The sequence below is a fragment of the Nelumbo nucifera genome, chromosome 4, assembly GCF_055504915.1.
Source record: "Nelumbo nucifera cultivar China Antique chromosome 4, China Antique-T2T, whole genome shotgun sequence".
NCBI classification, from domain to species: Eukaryota; Viridiplantae; Streptophyta; class Magnoliopsida; order Proteales; family Nelumbonaceae; genus Nelumbo; species Nelumbo nucifera.
In genome coordinates, this window is record NC_142652.1 from 16155746 (window position 1) to 16174019 (window position 18274).

Sequence of the window (18274 nt, forward strand, 5' to 3'; positions counted from 1 at the left end):
AGAACAAAATATAGACTGTGGATAAAGGAGAACAAAAAATGCAAAAACCGATATAAGGTGAGGCAGAATCACCAATAAGGAAGTAATCACAGTACCAAGCAAGATAGGGAAACTTGTTTCATACTAAGAAACTTGTATAAACATAGGGAAGTAATCACAGTACCAAGCAAAAAAGCACAGACACAAATCCTTAGAAAGAACAAAATATAGACTGTGGATAAAGGAGAACAAAAAATGCAAAAACCGATATAAGGTGAGGCAGAATCACCAATAAGGAAGTAATCACAGTACCAAGCAAGATAGGGAAACTTGTTTCATACTAAGAAACTTGTATAAACATAGGGAAGTAATCACAGTACCAAGCAAAAAAGCACAGACACAAATCCTTAGAAAGAACAAAATATAGACTGTGGATAAAGGAGAACAAAAAATGAATTTTTGCAATTGACATAAGGTGAGGCAGAATCACCAATAGAATAAACAATTGAGTGCATCTCTAACCACTGAAAGTGAGGGATAAAGATAGTAGCGACTCACACGAAGAAACTGGAGCCACCCAGAACTGTAATCACCAGAAATATACCCGCCGGAACTATAACCATCGGAACTGTGATCGATGGAACTATAACCGGCAAAACTGTAATCATCTAGAACTATAACCGTCGGTGAAATACACTCTGGAAACAGCCACTAATGGTGAAAGCCAAAGAAGCGATGAAGGCCACCGCCCAACACCAAATTCTTCAAGGAAGAGTTAGCCTCTTATATCAAAATCCCCAACATAAAAGAGCATATACGAAAAAACAAAAGATAAAGGAAAATAATGAATGAGAAGAAAGAATGAGAAGTGGAACAAGATAATCAAAAAGGAGAGAAAGAAGTGAGGGAAAGGGAAAAGAAAAGAAAAAGAGAAAAAAAACGACCGAAGACAGAAGGACGACTGAGGGTGGACAAAGAGAAATAACTAAGAAAACCCTAAATCGAAGACTCTCTTACAGTAGAAAGAGAGGGAAACTCTGAAAGTCTAAGAGGAAAACTCTTGAAACCCGGAAAGAGAGGTGGTCACTTTAGTGTTTAATCACTATCAAAACACAATAATTTTAGTAATCCCAATCTTATGCATTATGTATAATATACTTAATTAGATCATATGTTCTATACATACTACTTTGTCAAACATTTGGTATTCCCTTTTAAAACAAACCCTTGATGACAAAGCAAATAGATATGTTAAAAAAAAAAAAAAAACCAATTACACCTCACAACGTTGGATTCTTTATCCATGTCGTATGGTTCTAAATATTGATACAGACCAACAAACAGGTTCCGTGGGGGTGGGGGGTTCACCGATACAATATGTATCAGCTAATATGTCTCAATGCACTGTCAGAATTTAAATCCTTCTCGTACCAAAACCAAGCAATATTATAACTTCCAACAGTTAAAAAGACTACAATTCTAGGAACAGTGGATGTTGATCCGAAACTAATTTCTTTTTGTCAGCCGTTCAATATAAAAGCTTAAGCTGCCCTGCGAGGTGAGATCTCTGAATAGCTTAATATTATTTACGGTAAAATACAAAAACCTCGTCTGAATTTTTAAAGAATTAGACAAAAATCTCTCATCCATCAATGATCAGACAGAAAACGTCAACACTTGCAAAATTACCCTGAAGTACCATTCAATTAATTTATAAAGTACCATATTTGCCTTCAATCTCCTTCACCACGTTGTGCCTGTCTTGTATCTCTAACACCGTCTCAAAAACCTTCCCCTCCTGTGCTCCTGCACCACCCTCTACAGTAGCTCCTTCCCTCCCGTTCCTGCACCACTTGATATAATCTTCTATATCACCTCTTCCTCCAAGTACTCCCCTGTTACCGTGGAATATCGATGGCCCACCGTCTCTTTGTACTCTACCATCATCTGCTGCTTTAACTCCTGGAAGTCCATAAGCTCCTTTAGCCTCTTCCGCAGCTTGATGGTGACCGAAGTCCTTGTGCGGTCCACCGGCGTCCCTTCTCTATACCCAGAGAGCCTCCTATTGGCAGCATTTGCACAGTCCATATCCTCGAGTTAAGACTATATGCTTTTCACCTTTTAAGCACGGCCACGATATCAACATTGGTCCATGTGTGCAGGGCTTTTAGGGCCTTCGGCTTGTGGAGGCACTTGCTCTCTTCGTTGGCTTGTTGCAGTCGGCCAAGGATGTCTCTAATGAAACTAATCTCTTTCACCATCTTGGCCTCCTATGGTTTATTGTTGCGTCGCCGTCACTACCATCTCCAAATCTTTTATGGCTTCTTTCGTCAGATCCACATAGCTGAGGAAGGGTTTTGTTATCAAACCGTTCATCTTGCTTTGTTTTCTCTTTCTCAGTTCAAACTTGAAATCACAGAACTTTGGAAGAGAGAACGCTTCAGTTGCGAGAGTAGATTATGGCTATATAAGATGCTTTTCGATTTAAAGGACCCAATTTTGAAAATAATTTCCTTCTTAAAAGTGAAGTCTATATACAAATGACTTACAGTGATGCATTTGTACAGAAGAATGATTTGGAAACTTGAATATAGAAAATTCTGGGGCTAAAAGTATACAACACACTGTGTGCTTTATGATTTAGAAACCTGTGTACAAAAAACTCATGAGAATGAGCCCGCATTCCCATTAGCTTCCTTGATTGGTAATGGTGGATGGTTGGCTATAGGAACCTCATATGGATGATCAATATCATCATGTATTCCTGTTCCCCGCCATGAGTATCTTAAATCACCTTGGAGCTGTCAATGCCAAGCGGCCATGCCAATGAATGGTGAACATTAATTAATTCTGTGCTGAAAACAACATTCCATTAGCACAAACAGCTGCTGGTTTGAAGATTTTTTATAAGAAAAATACTCTATATCATTCAACATGTCCATACCTCCAAAATACATTAAATTTTATGCTTCAATAAATAGATTTTTTTTTAAAGTCAAATAAGGCAATAAACAGGAGAAACATAACTGAACACAAAATTACAGATTCATGGGAGATTGAAAGAGGAGGAAGAAATCAACAAAGAAATTTCAGGGAGAAAAGGAAAGAGTCATGTTCCGTTTGGGTTTGGATGAAAGATTAAAAGAGCTGCTGCTTTATTCCTCTTTAAACGATAGAATTCAGGGATAGGACAGAGGATAAAAGAGGTTGACAGAAGAGGTAAAGAGGATAACAGGTTGGCAGGGGTATTTCAGTAAAAATGTATGCAAACTAATTTGCAAAGGGTAAAATGGGAATTTGGAATAAAATTGATGCACCGGCCTGACATTTTCCATATGGGTCATTGCTGAAAGAGAGGTTTTTGTCGAATTCTTTAAAAAATCGGGGAGGTTTTTGTTAAAGTGAAACTATAGGAAAGGTTTTTATGATTATAAGAAATGTTAGGGGAGGTTTTTGTATTTTACCCTATTCTCTAATGTATTTCCTCGTGTGAAAGCTTATTTATTTGAAACGGGAGAAGCACAAGCACTACAGGCCCATCCAGACCATATGTAATAAATTTATTTAATTATTATGGGGTTGAACACTACAACACTTGGTCAAACAGACTTTAATAGGTGAGGCCTCCTCTCTTTACATAAGTTTTTATCATCAAACAATTTTTATTTGGAACTCCTTTCTTGAATTCAGACCAGAGGAACTCAGAAGGTTTACTTACTTCCATTGTGGATGTAATTGGAACATCACAGCAATCAAGGGCTGTGATGAGTTGTATTTGTACTCCTCCCAAACTGAGCCTTAGGTTTTACTAATTAATTTTGAAAATTGAAACATCACAGCTTAAACTGAAGGGCTTCTCATTGATTAATAATGCCTGCGGAGCACAGGCTACCACTGGCAACATCTAATGATGGTGAAGCCAAATTCAATCATCCAGACCCTTCACGTCTCCTCTCCGGATCCTTTCGAGATCCTATATATATGGATCATGAAAAAGAAAATTGAAACTAGTTTGAAGAAAAAAATAAGAAAAATTGATCTCAAATTAGGCAATAAAATACTAATACACTTAGTGCTGGGCCTGAAAATTGAATTGAGTGGTGGCCGTATTCATAAATGTCCATTCACATGTTCATTTGCGTGGTGGTTGAGGCACATCATGATGGGTGCTGGTAACAAATAATTTCATAACTTGTAGCAGCCGTCTGGTCCCTCGAGTCTCTCGTATCTCAATTCCAAATGGAAATGGCTCTACCTCTACCGTACAATGTCTTCATTATCCTACCAGTTCTTCGGCATTCTTTGACGTGTACTGAACCGGACGTGTCCTTTAAGGCCGTGTTTGAGGATATGATTGATTTTGTTTTTGAAAATAAAATTAGTTAATTGGACGTATAACTGAATCGTGGCAGTTGTTTTTGTGGTTAAGAATAAAATTATATTGTCCAACACCCCCCTCAAATCACCAAATAAGTAAATCAGGTGATTCATCAATGCATTTGTACAGTAATTGAGGCTTAAGAAAAATGTTGCAAAGAGAAAATAACTTCATAAGGTTAAGTTTGATGCTATTGTTATTTGTATTTACAGTATTTTGTATTGATTAATATAAATTTTTGAAAAATTGTTTTATCACATCACATCAAAGAATTAAATTTGAGTTTCTTCAAGAAACATCAATGGTACCCTATATTGTATTGATAAATCAAAGTATTTGTGGTAGAAAAAAAAAATTCTTATAAACTTTGTATTGACCAACTTAAAATGTTACAAGTAAAAGTGGCAATGGTATTAAACACAACCTTAGTTATTGAAATTCTGTTCTTTATTATTCTAAATTTTGAAAATTTCTATCATTTTGGACCCTTGATTTGTAATGGAATTTCCCAAAATTTTGGAAATTTCAGATATTTTTTTCTAAAAATTTAATTGTTTTGTTAATATTTATAGTGTATATTACATTGATTTAATAATATATTAAAACTCTTTTTTTAAGCCAAGGAGGCAAATTTTCATTTATAGAATGCTCGAGTTGCAATTACAATGAGAACAAACAGTAACAAGAATAAAAGAAAACAACATTGTAAAACAAAATAAACATGTTGTGCAAAGCAGTAACCACGAGCACCAGGAGTGAATTAGCTCAAGAACATCTCTGCAGATCAAGGTTTAAAGTATCGATACGTATAGGCCCGTACATATCATGCTGATGGCTTACTAATATGCCCCTCTAAGGGTTGTATCGGGTCAACCACTGGCTCAGAGGGTAAACAGGCCTTAAACTGACTCCTTTGAACCAATTTCAAATAAAAATAAATAAAACTTAAAAAAAATGTAGCAACACAGGCCGATACGCCATATCAGCCCATGTCAATATTAAGAACCTTGCTGCAGATGAAACAAAGTCATCAAGAAACCCCAAAAAGAAAGACATTCAACCTCCAACAGAGACAAAGTAATAAGTGCAACTCACTCGATAACAACAGTAGAAACAGATGCAAAGCCCTTAAGATTGGGGCTTAATTTGAAGAAAATAAAGAGTCATGGCAACTCCAAACCATAACACCGGGGCTTACAGGGATGCTGGAGCAGGCCCAAAATCCCCTCTTGCAAATGCGGCCCACATACCTAATAATTCACTGGTGGTCTTTGGTGTTGTTTGAAATTAGAATTCTGCAGTAAAGTTTCACCAACTTGGTATATGAAAGGGTCCCACAAATGAGAGACCTCCTACACCAAAAAATAAGCCCACATTATCAATTTTCTATATATCCAAAGTCGAAAGAAAAAAATTTATAGTATAAATCACTTGGTTATGCTGATTTTTGTTATACAGAGCACACTAAGCTTGGACCCATTGATCCGTGTTCAGTTGACGATCGAAGAACAAGGATCAAAAGTTCCGACCTGAAATAATGTTTCTGCATTGTTTATTCAATTAATACACCTATAGACCATGTGATGATCAGTTCACGGATTCAGTACGCAACTAATTAATATTTTTCTGGTAAAACGGTACTGATTGATCGAAACTTTGTCGCTCAAAATGTCGGTTGCGTTTGTTTGCCGCGGCCAAGATAAGGTGCAAGTTTGGTCGCTAAAACACCTTTCTTTTTTTTTTTCCTTACGGTCTCAAAATGATCATTTTCAAATGTAAAATGGCCCTAACCTTCTTCATGTTATCTATCTTATTCTTTTATATGATTATAAAAGAATACCCCAATTACATACTAACAATCTGATTTTATCAGTTGATCCAGAACATACTCACACATTGATTAAGCTATCTATTAATATTGGGCAAATGTAAATATTAAACTAAGTTGTATGATATATAGTTGGAAAGATCATTGCAGCGTAAAAAGAAAAAAAAAAAAAAAACAGTTGGAAAGCAGCATAAAATGGAAAAAAAAAAAAAAACAGTTGGAAAGATCTAAAGGTTGATTAAGACCATCCATTTAATACACCGAACACCTAATATTGATGTGTCCTCATCTTCAGCAATGTCACTTCAAGAGGTCCCTCATCTCTAACTCAGTAGCATTTTGTTCATTTGCAAAACACCCATCACTTGGGAGTATTTTTGGTATTATAAAAATACACATTTCAGAACAATATACCAGTTAGATTAGTAATTCTATACACATTTCACGGGAATTTTAGATGTTAACAAATAAAGTTATGTTTGGTTTGAAGTAAAAGGTAGAAAAAGGAAGAAAAAAATAGAAAAAAACATATACAAGATTGGCAAAGGTTTTTCCTACTTTTAACACAGCCTAAAGTTAGGGGAGAACTAAGGGACTGTTTGTTTACAGTTGGAATCGAAATTGAAATCTTTCAGAATTAGAATCCATTCTCATTATCTGGTTGGTTCATACAAGAATGGGAATGAGAATTAAAATCAGTAGGAATGGGATTTCATTCCCAAAGGAGGGGCAGGGAATGCTCATTCCCTCGAATGGGGGAATGTCATTCCATCAAAAATGAAAATAGAATTCTGATTCTACTTAATCAAACAATTAAAATCAGAATAGCCCATTCCAATTCCAATTCCAATTCCAATTTCAAACCTCTATTCCCGTGAATCAAAAAGAGTCTTAAATAATTTTTCTTTATTCACATGCCACCCATATGATCAAATGACCCCATTCATGAAAACCTAGTCCTTCCTTATGAATTCAATGTGTACAGAATACTAATGTATTCACTCGTGCGATTAATTACATAACCCGTTATATTTGCAACAGAGCCAAGAATCCTTCTCTCTCCATTTATCTATCCTTCCCTTTCTACGCAACAATTCCATCTTTGTTATAAAGTTTCTAAGTAATTAATGGATGGGATGATAATATAGTGACGGTGGATGTCTGATTCTCTTGGGTTGAAAACGAAAAGTAGTATATGATGACAATTTTCGAGATATAGATATAAAAAGATGAAAGAAACAAGAGAACAGAAGAGGAAGCCATTTACTACCTAATTAATGCGCCAGAAAAGGAAGTTGGCATTGAGTTGTGAGTCTTGTGACCAGCGAAGTTCCACACATCACCATACCACCCTAACTCCCATTTGTGATCATTATTTAAATATCTACATCAGGATGAATGTATATATATCCACCATCTCGCATAAGGATTTTAACAAACACATGGATGTCTCTTTCACATGAAAGCAAGATTATTTGGATTACAAACTATAAGTTCAGTTTGGAAGGAGTATAAATACAAATATGCAGAGTATAAAACCTTATGTTTTGTACTATTATATATATATATATATATGGATTTTCTCTATTGTTTTGCAGGAATAATATATAAAATATCATATAATTGACAAATTTGACAAATTACTTAAATTTTTAAATAAAAACATGATATATATATATATATATATATATATAATAGTCATATATACAAAGATTATGAGACCCATTATGGTTAAAAAAGTATGGTACCTTACAAATTAATTGCCAATTAATCAATAATTTCATTCATGTAAACTCAGGTGAGATTTTGATAGGTAAAACTGTTTTAACTTTTTTAAGTATGGATATTGATTTCGGTATCATAGAAATCTCCATAGATATAGATATGGATATTGATATATAGAAAGAAACAAAAAGGTGGAATAGACAAAGGTATGCCTCAAATTAGGAAATTCCTCCCTTGGGCTGTTTGGGAAGCCTATAATTTGGCTTTAAATTTTAAAGAATTTTCGATCATCATCCAAGGAAACTCAAAACTGATTATTTATTGTCTAAAAACGAAAGTGGAGCCCCATGGAGACTTCAAAGCATCATTTACAGCTGTGTTCAGATGTAGGATCACCTGCAGGGAGAAGTTGTTTACCATCACACATTTTGTGAAGCAAATCAAGCACACGATGCTCTCTCATCGGATTCAGGGTTCTTGAGTTTTTCTTTATCTTCCTCCTTTTTTTCTTTCTTTTATCTGTTTTGCTAGTTTTTGAGATCAAGCTACCCCCTCTTAGTTTTATCAAAAAAAAAAAACGTTATATTTGCTCTAAAGTCAGATTGGTAAGTGGGGAATAGCAGCTGGTAACCTAGTTTAGGTAGATAGAAATAATGACTTGTCATTAGGACCAATTATACATAGTTTTAGTTTAGACACGATATCTGATATCTTCAACCCTTATTACCCTACTTACTTTTCTCCACTGCCTTGTGGTGTTGAACGTTAATTAGGCTGTGTTTGGTTGCAATGCAAATTTTATTTGCACAAATGCAGACTGTGATAGTGAAAATGATTTCAGTGTAAAGTATGATTTGTTTTTAGTTTAAAATTTATCTTATTTTGTATGATTGTAAGACAAATGAAGTAAATTAAGACTTGAAACAAAATAAAATAAAACTCAAAACAAAAATAAACCCGAATTTACATTCTTTTCATTTGCACTCCTATACATTTATACTAGTACCGCAACTAAACACAGCCTACCGGCCCACTCCTTTAATTTCTTCTTTTTTGTTGATAAGAAATCCAGAAGGTGCTAGGGTAGCGCGTCCCCACCTCTTTAATTTCGCATATATATATATATATAAATGAAAACACCAATTTATCATGGAATTTCGATTCATTGAACATGTCTATAAAGCTACCTCGATCCTATTCTTTCTTGTTGAAGACTTAAATATTACTTACCCATTATATAAAAATCAAATTCTTCGAGGCAATCGTTTCAATTTGGATTTGAGTGTTGTGGGGTCAACACTGAACTAGAGCATGCTTTAAGCGTTAGAGTTAGATTACGTGCCGGTGCTGCCGACCATATATCTTGATTTTAATCCAGAAAATTAACTCCCATGGCTGCTCCTGTTGTTGTATTAGGTCATTAGGTGGATTGCATGCCTTGGAATTTGGATTCTATTCCAATCATATGACTCTCCAGCATGTTGATCGTTGACTTTGTAGGACGAGCATGGGCCCATTTCAAGCTTTTGTGGAAGGAAAACATTCACGTCAGGTGTTTGATTGTGATTTTAATATATGGCAACCAAAATAACACTTCTCGATTGTGCTCTCTCCAAACACGCCTCTTGATCTTGAGTGGTTTAATTAATTTTATCCTTGCTCCAATTTATTTGGGCCTGTTAACCGGTTATCAATCTTTCAGGAAAAATTCCTTTCTGGAACTATAGTTACATTAGATATGATATAAAACATCAGAATCATTATATTAATGTATTTTTTTAATGATACATAATATTTTTATCATTTTAATTTAACTTATTAATGATATATATAATATTTAGATATGACGTGTGGTTGGCTTGAGGCACGCTTGGTGAGAAACAATCAAACAATCCTAATTTTGATATGTATACACGCCCCCATAAGAATCCTCAGTTGTGACTGCATCCACATTCAAACTGAATCAATTCAACCAGGCCAGATAGGCCTGACTGACACCAGACTATCAGAGGACAGAGGTTCCGGTGGCTGATTGCCAATCCATTCTAATTTCTTATCTAACTCCGTAGTCCTAATCCTACATTTCAACGTCTAAAGTTATGTAGGTAACTTTTATGCGATCTGAACTTCTCTTTATTCCTTCTTATCTAGAAGGTCCAAACTTTTTGGAATCATCAAGACGGAACTCGGAAGGAAGGAATGGATCCCATCCATCAAATTAGATATTTGGTGACTTTTACCTAATACTAATATGGCAGTCTCATCTGACCATTCGGCCAGTGAGTGGAATTTGCATTTTCAAAAAAAAAAAAGTGGGTGGTATTTCGAGGACTTTTCGGTTTGTTTGGAAAAAACGGCCCGAACAGAGTTCAAATATCATGGGTGTGGGATAGAACCGTAGAAGAGTTTTTGCCATCATCAATAACATGACAACAAAGCAAAGAATCTGAATCGGGTAAGTAGTCAACCGCGAGTTAAGTTTTGGTTTCTCGCAGACTCGTTTCTGTTTGTATCGGTATGGACTATGGGTACGTCTCCCAAGCTTTCCTTCTGCCCCAACCGTATACTCCGTGACACTATAAAATCCTTGTCGTCCCTTCACTCTTTCCTCAACTCTCTACAGTTTCTTTTCCTCACTTCACCTCTCTCTCTCTCTCTCTCTCTCTCTCTCTCTCTCTCTCTCCTTTCTAGCTTTCTCTAATGGCAGAGACACCCTTAAAACGTCAGAGAGAAAACAATCAAACAGAAGACGAAGAAGAAATAAAGCGTTATAGGTGTTACAATCACATCATTTCTCTTCTGGAGGCAGATGAGGATGAACCCAACCAGGATCTCTCTTCTTTAATGACAACCCTCCAACAGGAGCTCTCGTCCGCACCCAGTTCGGAGCCTGCTCCTGAGGCTCACACCAATCAACCCACCCACTCCGCTCTTTATAATCTTAATTCATCGTCTGCGGCGGCCACTGTTGAGAATAGCAAAGATGGACAAGCAGAGAAGGGGACTGAAATAACACACATTCTTGAAGCTTCTGATGATGAGCTAGGTTTCCCACAGGGAGATATAAGAGTATCTGAAGCGGAAGATGAAAGTATCAACCCTGAAAGCACTGGGCTGTCCTGGTATTTTGATGGGTTGTGGGAATTCGAAGATGTGGCTGCCAACTACTATACGTTAGTGCAGTCGGAGCTGTTCTTGTAGCCAACCTTTTCTGGAGTAGAGAACGGAGGAAATGATAAAAAAAGGACAGAAAGAAGAGAGAAGAAATTAGGAACAGAACTCAGAAGAAAGAAAAAGTTTAGGGAATATTATTGGGAATTTAGGATTTTTTTGGTTGTAAAATATCCAAGCCAAATTCCCTTGCTTTCGATCAAATGCAGACGTTAATTTGGCACTGAAAAACTGAAGGGAGGCCTGGCAATCCTTTACATTCTTATGTATAATGTGTTTTAATGTTCTTTAATGTGCCTCTCTTTTAACTCTAGTTCTTTACAAAATTTACAAATATACTAGACTTTATTTTCTCTTGACTAGTGGAAAAGAGTCCCACTCCCACATAAAACTGTGTTTGGTTTGAAGGAAAATGTAGGGAATCTAGGGATACCTATACCCTTTCTCTTCCTTTCTCTACTTTGTCCTTCAAACCAAATACAGCCTAAGGGAACTCTGTCAGAGCTTATTACTATTATGTCTTATAGACATGTGGCATAGGTTTTGTTTTGTGGACGTTTTGTGATAGGAATTTATTAAAATATCGTCACATAGAGCTCAGCATTTCCCCATTATGCATAGATCCATACATATAGAGACTTGTAAAAGTAAGCTTTAATTTATGTACATGCCTACCGTTGGGGAAAGCTTCATTTTAGTGCTTCCCCCAATGGGTAAGCATTTATTCACTATTTGGTTGACGTGGTGGCTAATGACGCCTAGTGGTGGCTAATGGCGTCTAGTGGTGCCTAAGTGTTAATAAACGGATTCATTATTATTTTTCTCTATTTTACAAATAAATCAAGTACAAACGTTTAGTAAATAAGCGCCCATGGTTCCAAACATATACGTAGAGTGTATGGATTGGAAACATCACACACGTTGGGTCGGGCTAACACATGTGTCCACCCGCTAGCTATGCTGTGCCATGCCATGTCACACACATGGTCTTGGGCTATATTTTATTCCTTTTCATTGTTTTCTCACCAAACCTTTCGAACTCCTTAATGAATCTATAGTGGTATTCAAGGCCATGCTACATGGGTTTTTCTAAGAAGAAGGTTTGGGTGAGAGAGAACTCTGTAAGGGTGGCGGGTGTAGAATGGTCTTGAAGAAGATGGCCATCCTCAACATGCCATAGCCACGCCTATTTATTTTGCTATTTCTTTCTTCCTAAAATATGGGTTTCTACTAGACCTGTTCATGGGTCGAGTAGCCCGACGGACCAGCCTGGCCCCCGGATGGGCTAGCATGTATTTTTGCCTGCGGGCTTGACCTTGGGCCTAAAAGCCCGAGCCTGACTATTTTATGAGCCAGGCTCAAGATTTGTTAAAAAAGCCAGACCCGACTATTGTATAAGTTAAACCCTAACCCTAAATATTAATCCCTCTCTTCTCAACCCCTCTCTTATCACTCATCTCTTTTTCTTAGCTGAACAAACTTCCTTCTCAGTCACAATCTCACATAGCCAAACATTCTCAGGAAGACAAAACCAGCGCAATCAGTGAACTCTAGCAGTGACTATGAGTCCTCTCTCTCTCTCTCTCATTCCTCTTCTCACTTCTCATTCTCTCTCAAAATCGATCTCAACAGCTCATTTATCATATGCAAGTCATGCAAACCCAGGCACCAGCTGTGAATTCTCTCTCTCTCTCTCTCTCTCTCTCTCTCTCTCTCTCTCTCTTCATTGTTCGGTTGTTCCTCTTCTCATTTCTCCTTCTCACTCTCAGAATCTCAGCTCAGTTCATTTATCAGACGTGAACTCAAGCATCAGCGAACACAGGCACCGGCAGCGAGTCCTTTCTCTTTGCCCTTTTGTTCTATTCCTCTCTTATTGTTTGGTCAGCAGCGAACACAGACACAAGCACCGATCTATCTTTTTGTTAGTTCGGGCTTCGGGCTTTTTATTAGGGTCGGGCTCAGGCTCGGGCCTAACAAAATCTTGTTTATGAAAAGTAAAAGCCCGGCCCATGAACAGGTCTAGTTTCTACTAGTTTTACATTGATTTTTTTATCTGTGTTTTCAGTGTGCATAATGTTCTGATTTGTTAATCCAAGTCATGAGTACACACGTCTTTGGAGTTAAGAGCTATCCTAGAGATCAACCATGGAGGAGCGAAATCGATTTTAAGGATAGCCGTATTTGTTGTGCCTCAATTAATTACTAATAAATTTTCAATACTTATGTTTATCAAAAAGATAAATTTTTGGGAGAATGACGATTCAGCCTAAGGTCAAAATTTGTAGATTCAAAGTACATTTGGAATAGATGTTTGCTCAGAATTAATATCAATTTCGCACTTCTCCGTAATTTTTTATACTTTATTGTTGAATTTCACACTCATATGTTCCATCACTATCTACAAATTTCACATCCTTCATCTTAAGCATCTCATCTTTGCTGATCCGATTTTCTATTACTTCGAGTGTTTACACTAATAGTTTGTTATACATTTTATTTATGATCATGTTCTCCACACCTGGATTAGAGATGCATGGGAACCTCAAATCGGTTGACCCGAACGATAAAAACATAGTGGAGAAAAGATTAATTCTCATCTACTTGCTTTTCACGCATAAAATGTGTTCAAACAAACAAGTGATTCAGTGAATAGAACATAGGGGAGGGCTTGAAAATACTCTCATTCTCTCATCTCTATACACAGATATGATATGTTGGGTCTTGAAGCTAGTGTTCTCTTCGAGGGTTTCAAACAAAATGAAGCAATTGTGAACCATATCGATGTAAGAATATTTACAGGTGACGCCTAAAACTGGTTTTAAATTGATTCCTTATGATATGGGGCCCACTCACTTAAAGTCAAAGCAGAAGGACTAAGGAAAAGAAAAAGGGGGAGTTTTGAAAATACTCTCATTCTCTCATTTCTACACACACATACATTTGGAAACTCTTGGGTTCTTGGTGCTGAGTCCATATCTCTCTGTTCGTGTTTTTCGCAGTTATATATGGAGAACATCTCATCCTCTGTATAGTATTATACAGGGAGAGATATTTCCAATTCACAGGGGTAGTGTATTGTGAGTAGACATAGGCAGAGTTATCGTGAGCAGAAGATCCGGAGTCCTTGGAGCTAGGGTTCTCTTGAAGGGTTTCAACTTTCAAGCAAGAAGTTGTTGTAAAGGCCATATCCACAGTTACGGTTGTCAATTGATTGGATATGGATCAAGTTTCAATAGAATCAAAATTGACCCAACAAGAAATATTAAGGAACCAAAACTGAACCAAGCCCTATAGGGTTATGATTTTAGACCCAGAATCAAATTGATCGATTCCCGGGACAATCAAGTCTCACCCGATGGACCTGATTATAATAAACCTGTTCAAAATATTATACATGTAATATTAATTTATTTAATATATTACACATTATATATATGGCTCGGGTCACGTCTAAGTCAGTTTGAGACTAGGTAGAACCAATTCCAAACTGATAATAATCAAAACAACAAAATTAGGAACTGAAATCAACTGACTGATAATAGATCCTATAACCAAAACCAGCCCAATCGGTTCAGGTCCATCAGGTTGACTCAACCCATTGACAGCCCTATCCACAACAAGAGTATTCACAAGTGACGCCCAAAACTGATTTTAAATTGCTTTCAAGCATTTATTAAACATTTCATTGTATTTTCTAGACCTATAATTATGTATGATTAATATAATTTGTTTTCTTTTTTTTATAAGGTTGGTTAACACTTGGTTGCACTTGCACACATGCATTGCACCTACTCTTTACACTAGTATATATTTATTTGCTCAAACTTCTTTTATTAGATATCTTTCATATATATTGAATTAATACTATCACAAGATTTCTATAAACTTTCTAATTATAAATTAATTTTTCCATAGAAAATATAAATATTCTTGAAAACTCCATATCTACCTTGAATAAGACATGTAAAGTGGGTTATAATCGAAATAGGTTAAGAAGCAACTACACATTCTCATCAGAACACTGAGCTCAGTGGTTACAGACAATAAAAATCATCAGAGCTCCATGTCATCAGAACACTGAGCTCAGTGGTTACAGACAATAAAAAGCATCAGAGCTCCATGTCTCTGTAACCAGTAGTGAGCTGAATGTTCTAGTGGGAATGTGTAGTTGCTTCTTAACCTATTTCCTTCACTCTTTTTCAACGTACCAGACTAACAACTCTCAGGCCCAGTCCAGACTTCGACATCATTCTTATCCATCCCCCAGGATCCACCTGTATATACAAGACCTTGAACCCTGAAATATAGAAAATCTAGAAAGGATTAGGAGATTGCTTCTACGCAAGTCCAGGTTACATCATATACGTCCAGTTTATGCCTAAACCCTTCCCATCGCTTACAACCAAAATGATTCGTTATAGCAAAGCTTTCCTACGCACCCTGTCAAAATCCTTCCACCTGGAGGGATGACGTGGCCGGTCCAACCATTTATTAGCGTCTCTCACAAGTAACATTGATTAGTAACAGGTGTTTGAGAATATGTATGATTATATAATTTTCAAATAAAAAACCGAACATATAATTGGGGCAAAACTTAGGCTCTAATTAGTAAATAGTGGGCCTAATTAAGACCGATTTGCCACGTTCTTATCCACTAACTTACAATTCAGATTTCCTCGTTTTCTTTTCTGCGCATTCAGAACGTTCTCTGAGAGTAGTGAGAGAGTAAGAGGGCAGATATACAAATTATGAATTAAAATTTTGTTTTTGTTTGTTTTTTGAAGAATTATGAATTAGAATTGGATCATATCGGTAATGTTTGGAAGCAGTGCTGTTTCTTCAGCACCATTTTCTAAGAAAACGGCATCGCATTGGTATGTTGTTTTCTGAAAAAACAATATTTTGGGGGGATTTTTGCTGTTATTTAAGCGTTATAAAAAAAACATCAAAGACCACGCTTTTATTAATTTCCATAGCATGGTCTGAAAAAAACACCCAACCAAACAGACATTATTTTTCCTAATACCTAATCTCCTACGTGGTACCATTTTCTGAAAAAATGGCATCAATTTTAAACATGCCCACTAATTGCTAATTGATGTACATGTGCGAATTGCAAATCGGACTGAATGGTGGTCTTTGGTATGGTATGAGTTGTGCTATTTGCGTTTGAGTTGAGGCAAAATGCACACATGCAAATTAGGAGTCCGGATTACTTGCACTTGGTTTCGTGTATGCTGGGCTGGGGTGTACTTCCAATCGGATTTTAACACGTCGTGGTTCACATGCATACCTGTCTCATGTGCCAAAAAATTAAACGAAATTTTGTCATGTTATAATTTTATAAAACATTTTTTGAAATTAAAAAAGAATAAGAGAAGAACTATTCTTCTTCTTCCCGACTTCCCCTACTCGACAACCAAAGAGCGGCGGCCGGCTTCACGGATACACCCTTCAATCCTTTCCTTCTCTGGGTAACAGAAGTTGGTACTCAAAACATCACTTTCTCTTATTTGATCATTAGCTATGGCATCAAACAACGTTGACAAATAACTTTTTGAAGAAAAACAGAGCTAGCGCCTAATGGGGAAGTTATCGCTTGGGTAGATTGAATCTTCATTTAAGTTTCAAAATCTTCTTCTATGGTTGTTGACAATTTAAAACAGCCAATCTGAAGCTATTTTGCAGTTTGGCTAGCTTAATGTTCTTTGTGTTTTATATTGTCTTATGTTATTCTTACTAAGCTTGTTTCAAGTAATGCATTCTAAGAATCTTTGTGCCAATGACTCTAAGCATATTTCATTTCTTGATTTGGATTATATTCTTTGTTTTATTTTGCTTCAGTTTCTAAGGGGTATCATTACAAACATTGGCTATTGATGGAGGAAGATTTGGCCCGACCTCTTGGCCACCCAACATGTGGAAGCAACCGAGGGTGACCTAGCAGGAGCAACAGCTCGGCACGACAGTACGCTCAAGGCGCGAGCTCCGAGAGGAGGAAACAGTGGTCCGAGCTCCCCAAAAGGAGACCAAACTCTCCCTTTCACCTCGAGCCTTACGAGGAGCGCAAAGGGCAACAACCCGAACTAGCCCCCCAGGGCAGTTCGGGCCACACTTCTATCCGAACTCAAGACTTACCTCGCACACCACTCCAACACTTCGTCTCCAGGCCGCTGAATTGAACAACCGTACCTGACACCAAAGGAGTCCGTATCCTAAGGCGGCGCACCTGACTGATTTAGGATCTGACGCTTGACAGTCACACTTCAACGGCCACCTGCCACTGCCACCTCCAGTTATAGAGACGGCTCCGACAAAGAGAGCAGTGGCGGTTGTCTGCCCTAGCAGAGGTGATGACACCTGAACTGGTAGAAGTGCAGAGGTAATGATACCCGACCTGACAGAAGCTTGGGAGTGAGTGCACAAGGTGATTATAAAAGGCCCCCTTCCCCCCAAGAAAAAAGGTATGTGATAACTTTGTGCCATCTGGTTTTTTATCTTGCCTTTGAGAAAATACTAACTTGAGCTTTGGAGCACTCTCACCGGGTTCATCCCCGGAGACTACTTGCTTTCTTCCCCGTTTCAGGCACCTTTTGCTCCAGTCAGAAGCAAGATCGTTGACAGCTAGGACCGACCGGATTGCGCTCCATCAATTGGCGTCGTCTGTGGGAAACGCTTCTAAAAGCCTCCCTCTAAAGCTTTCATAACACCTTTCTTCCAAGAAACCCCAACACCCATGGCTTCTTCCAGCAATGTTAGACGTAGCACGGAGATGAACGCCACCAGGGAACAACTTCAAGTCCCCGTGGTGTGCATCAGACAGTTCACCATCCCCCTTACAGTGGATGGGATCCCCAGACTGAATGCGCCACGAACAGTGGCGCCCGTGAATCTTCCCGCCATCAACGTCCCCCTTCCTCCCTTTGTTGGAACCACCTTTGCTGAACCAACCATTGTTCCCCCGACAACTAACCAGAACCAGCTTGATGACCAGGTGCATGGCATGCAGGCCATCCAAGCCCAAATGCAACAACTTCAACAACATCAAATCTACCAACAGCATATGCTGCACCATGTATCCCAATACCACTACCAGCAGCAATTCCCCCAACTGCCTCAAAATCAGCTCCCACCTCGGCACCCCGCCGTTAGGCGAGCCAAGCCCTCTCCTCAAGGCGGGCGCCCCCACCAGG

At 37.7% G+C, this 18274-nt stretch overlaps 1 protein-coding gene and 1 pseudogene across 1 annotated transcript; one reads left to right on the top strand and one right to left on the bottom strand.

Annotated features, from left to right (window-relative positions):
• Positions 1-1431: 1431 nt before the first annotated feature.
• On the bottom strand, positions 1432-2620 carry LOC104586792 (syntaxin-111 pseudogene; annotated as a pseudogene).
• A 7711-nt stretch (positions 2621-10331) lies between these two features.
• LOC104586775 (uncharacterized) lies at positions 10332-11368 on the top strand. The gene has a single exon (XM_010244120.3). It carries the CDS (start codon positions 10611-10613, stop codon positions 11109-11111), a length of 501 nt encoding a protein of 166 aa, XP_010242422.1. The 5' UTR covers positions 10332-10610; the 3' UTR covers positions 11112-11368.
• The last annotated feature ends 6906 nt before the right edge of the window (positions 11369-18274 follow it).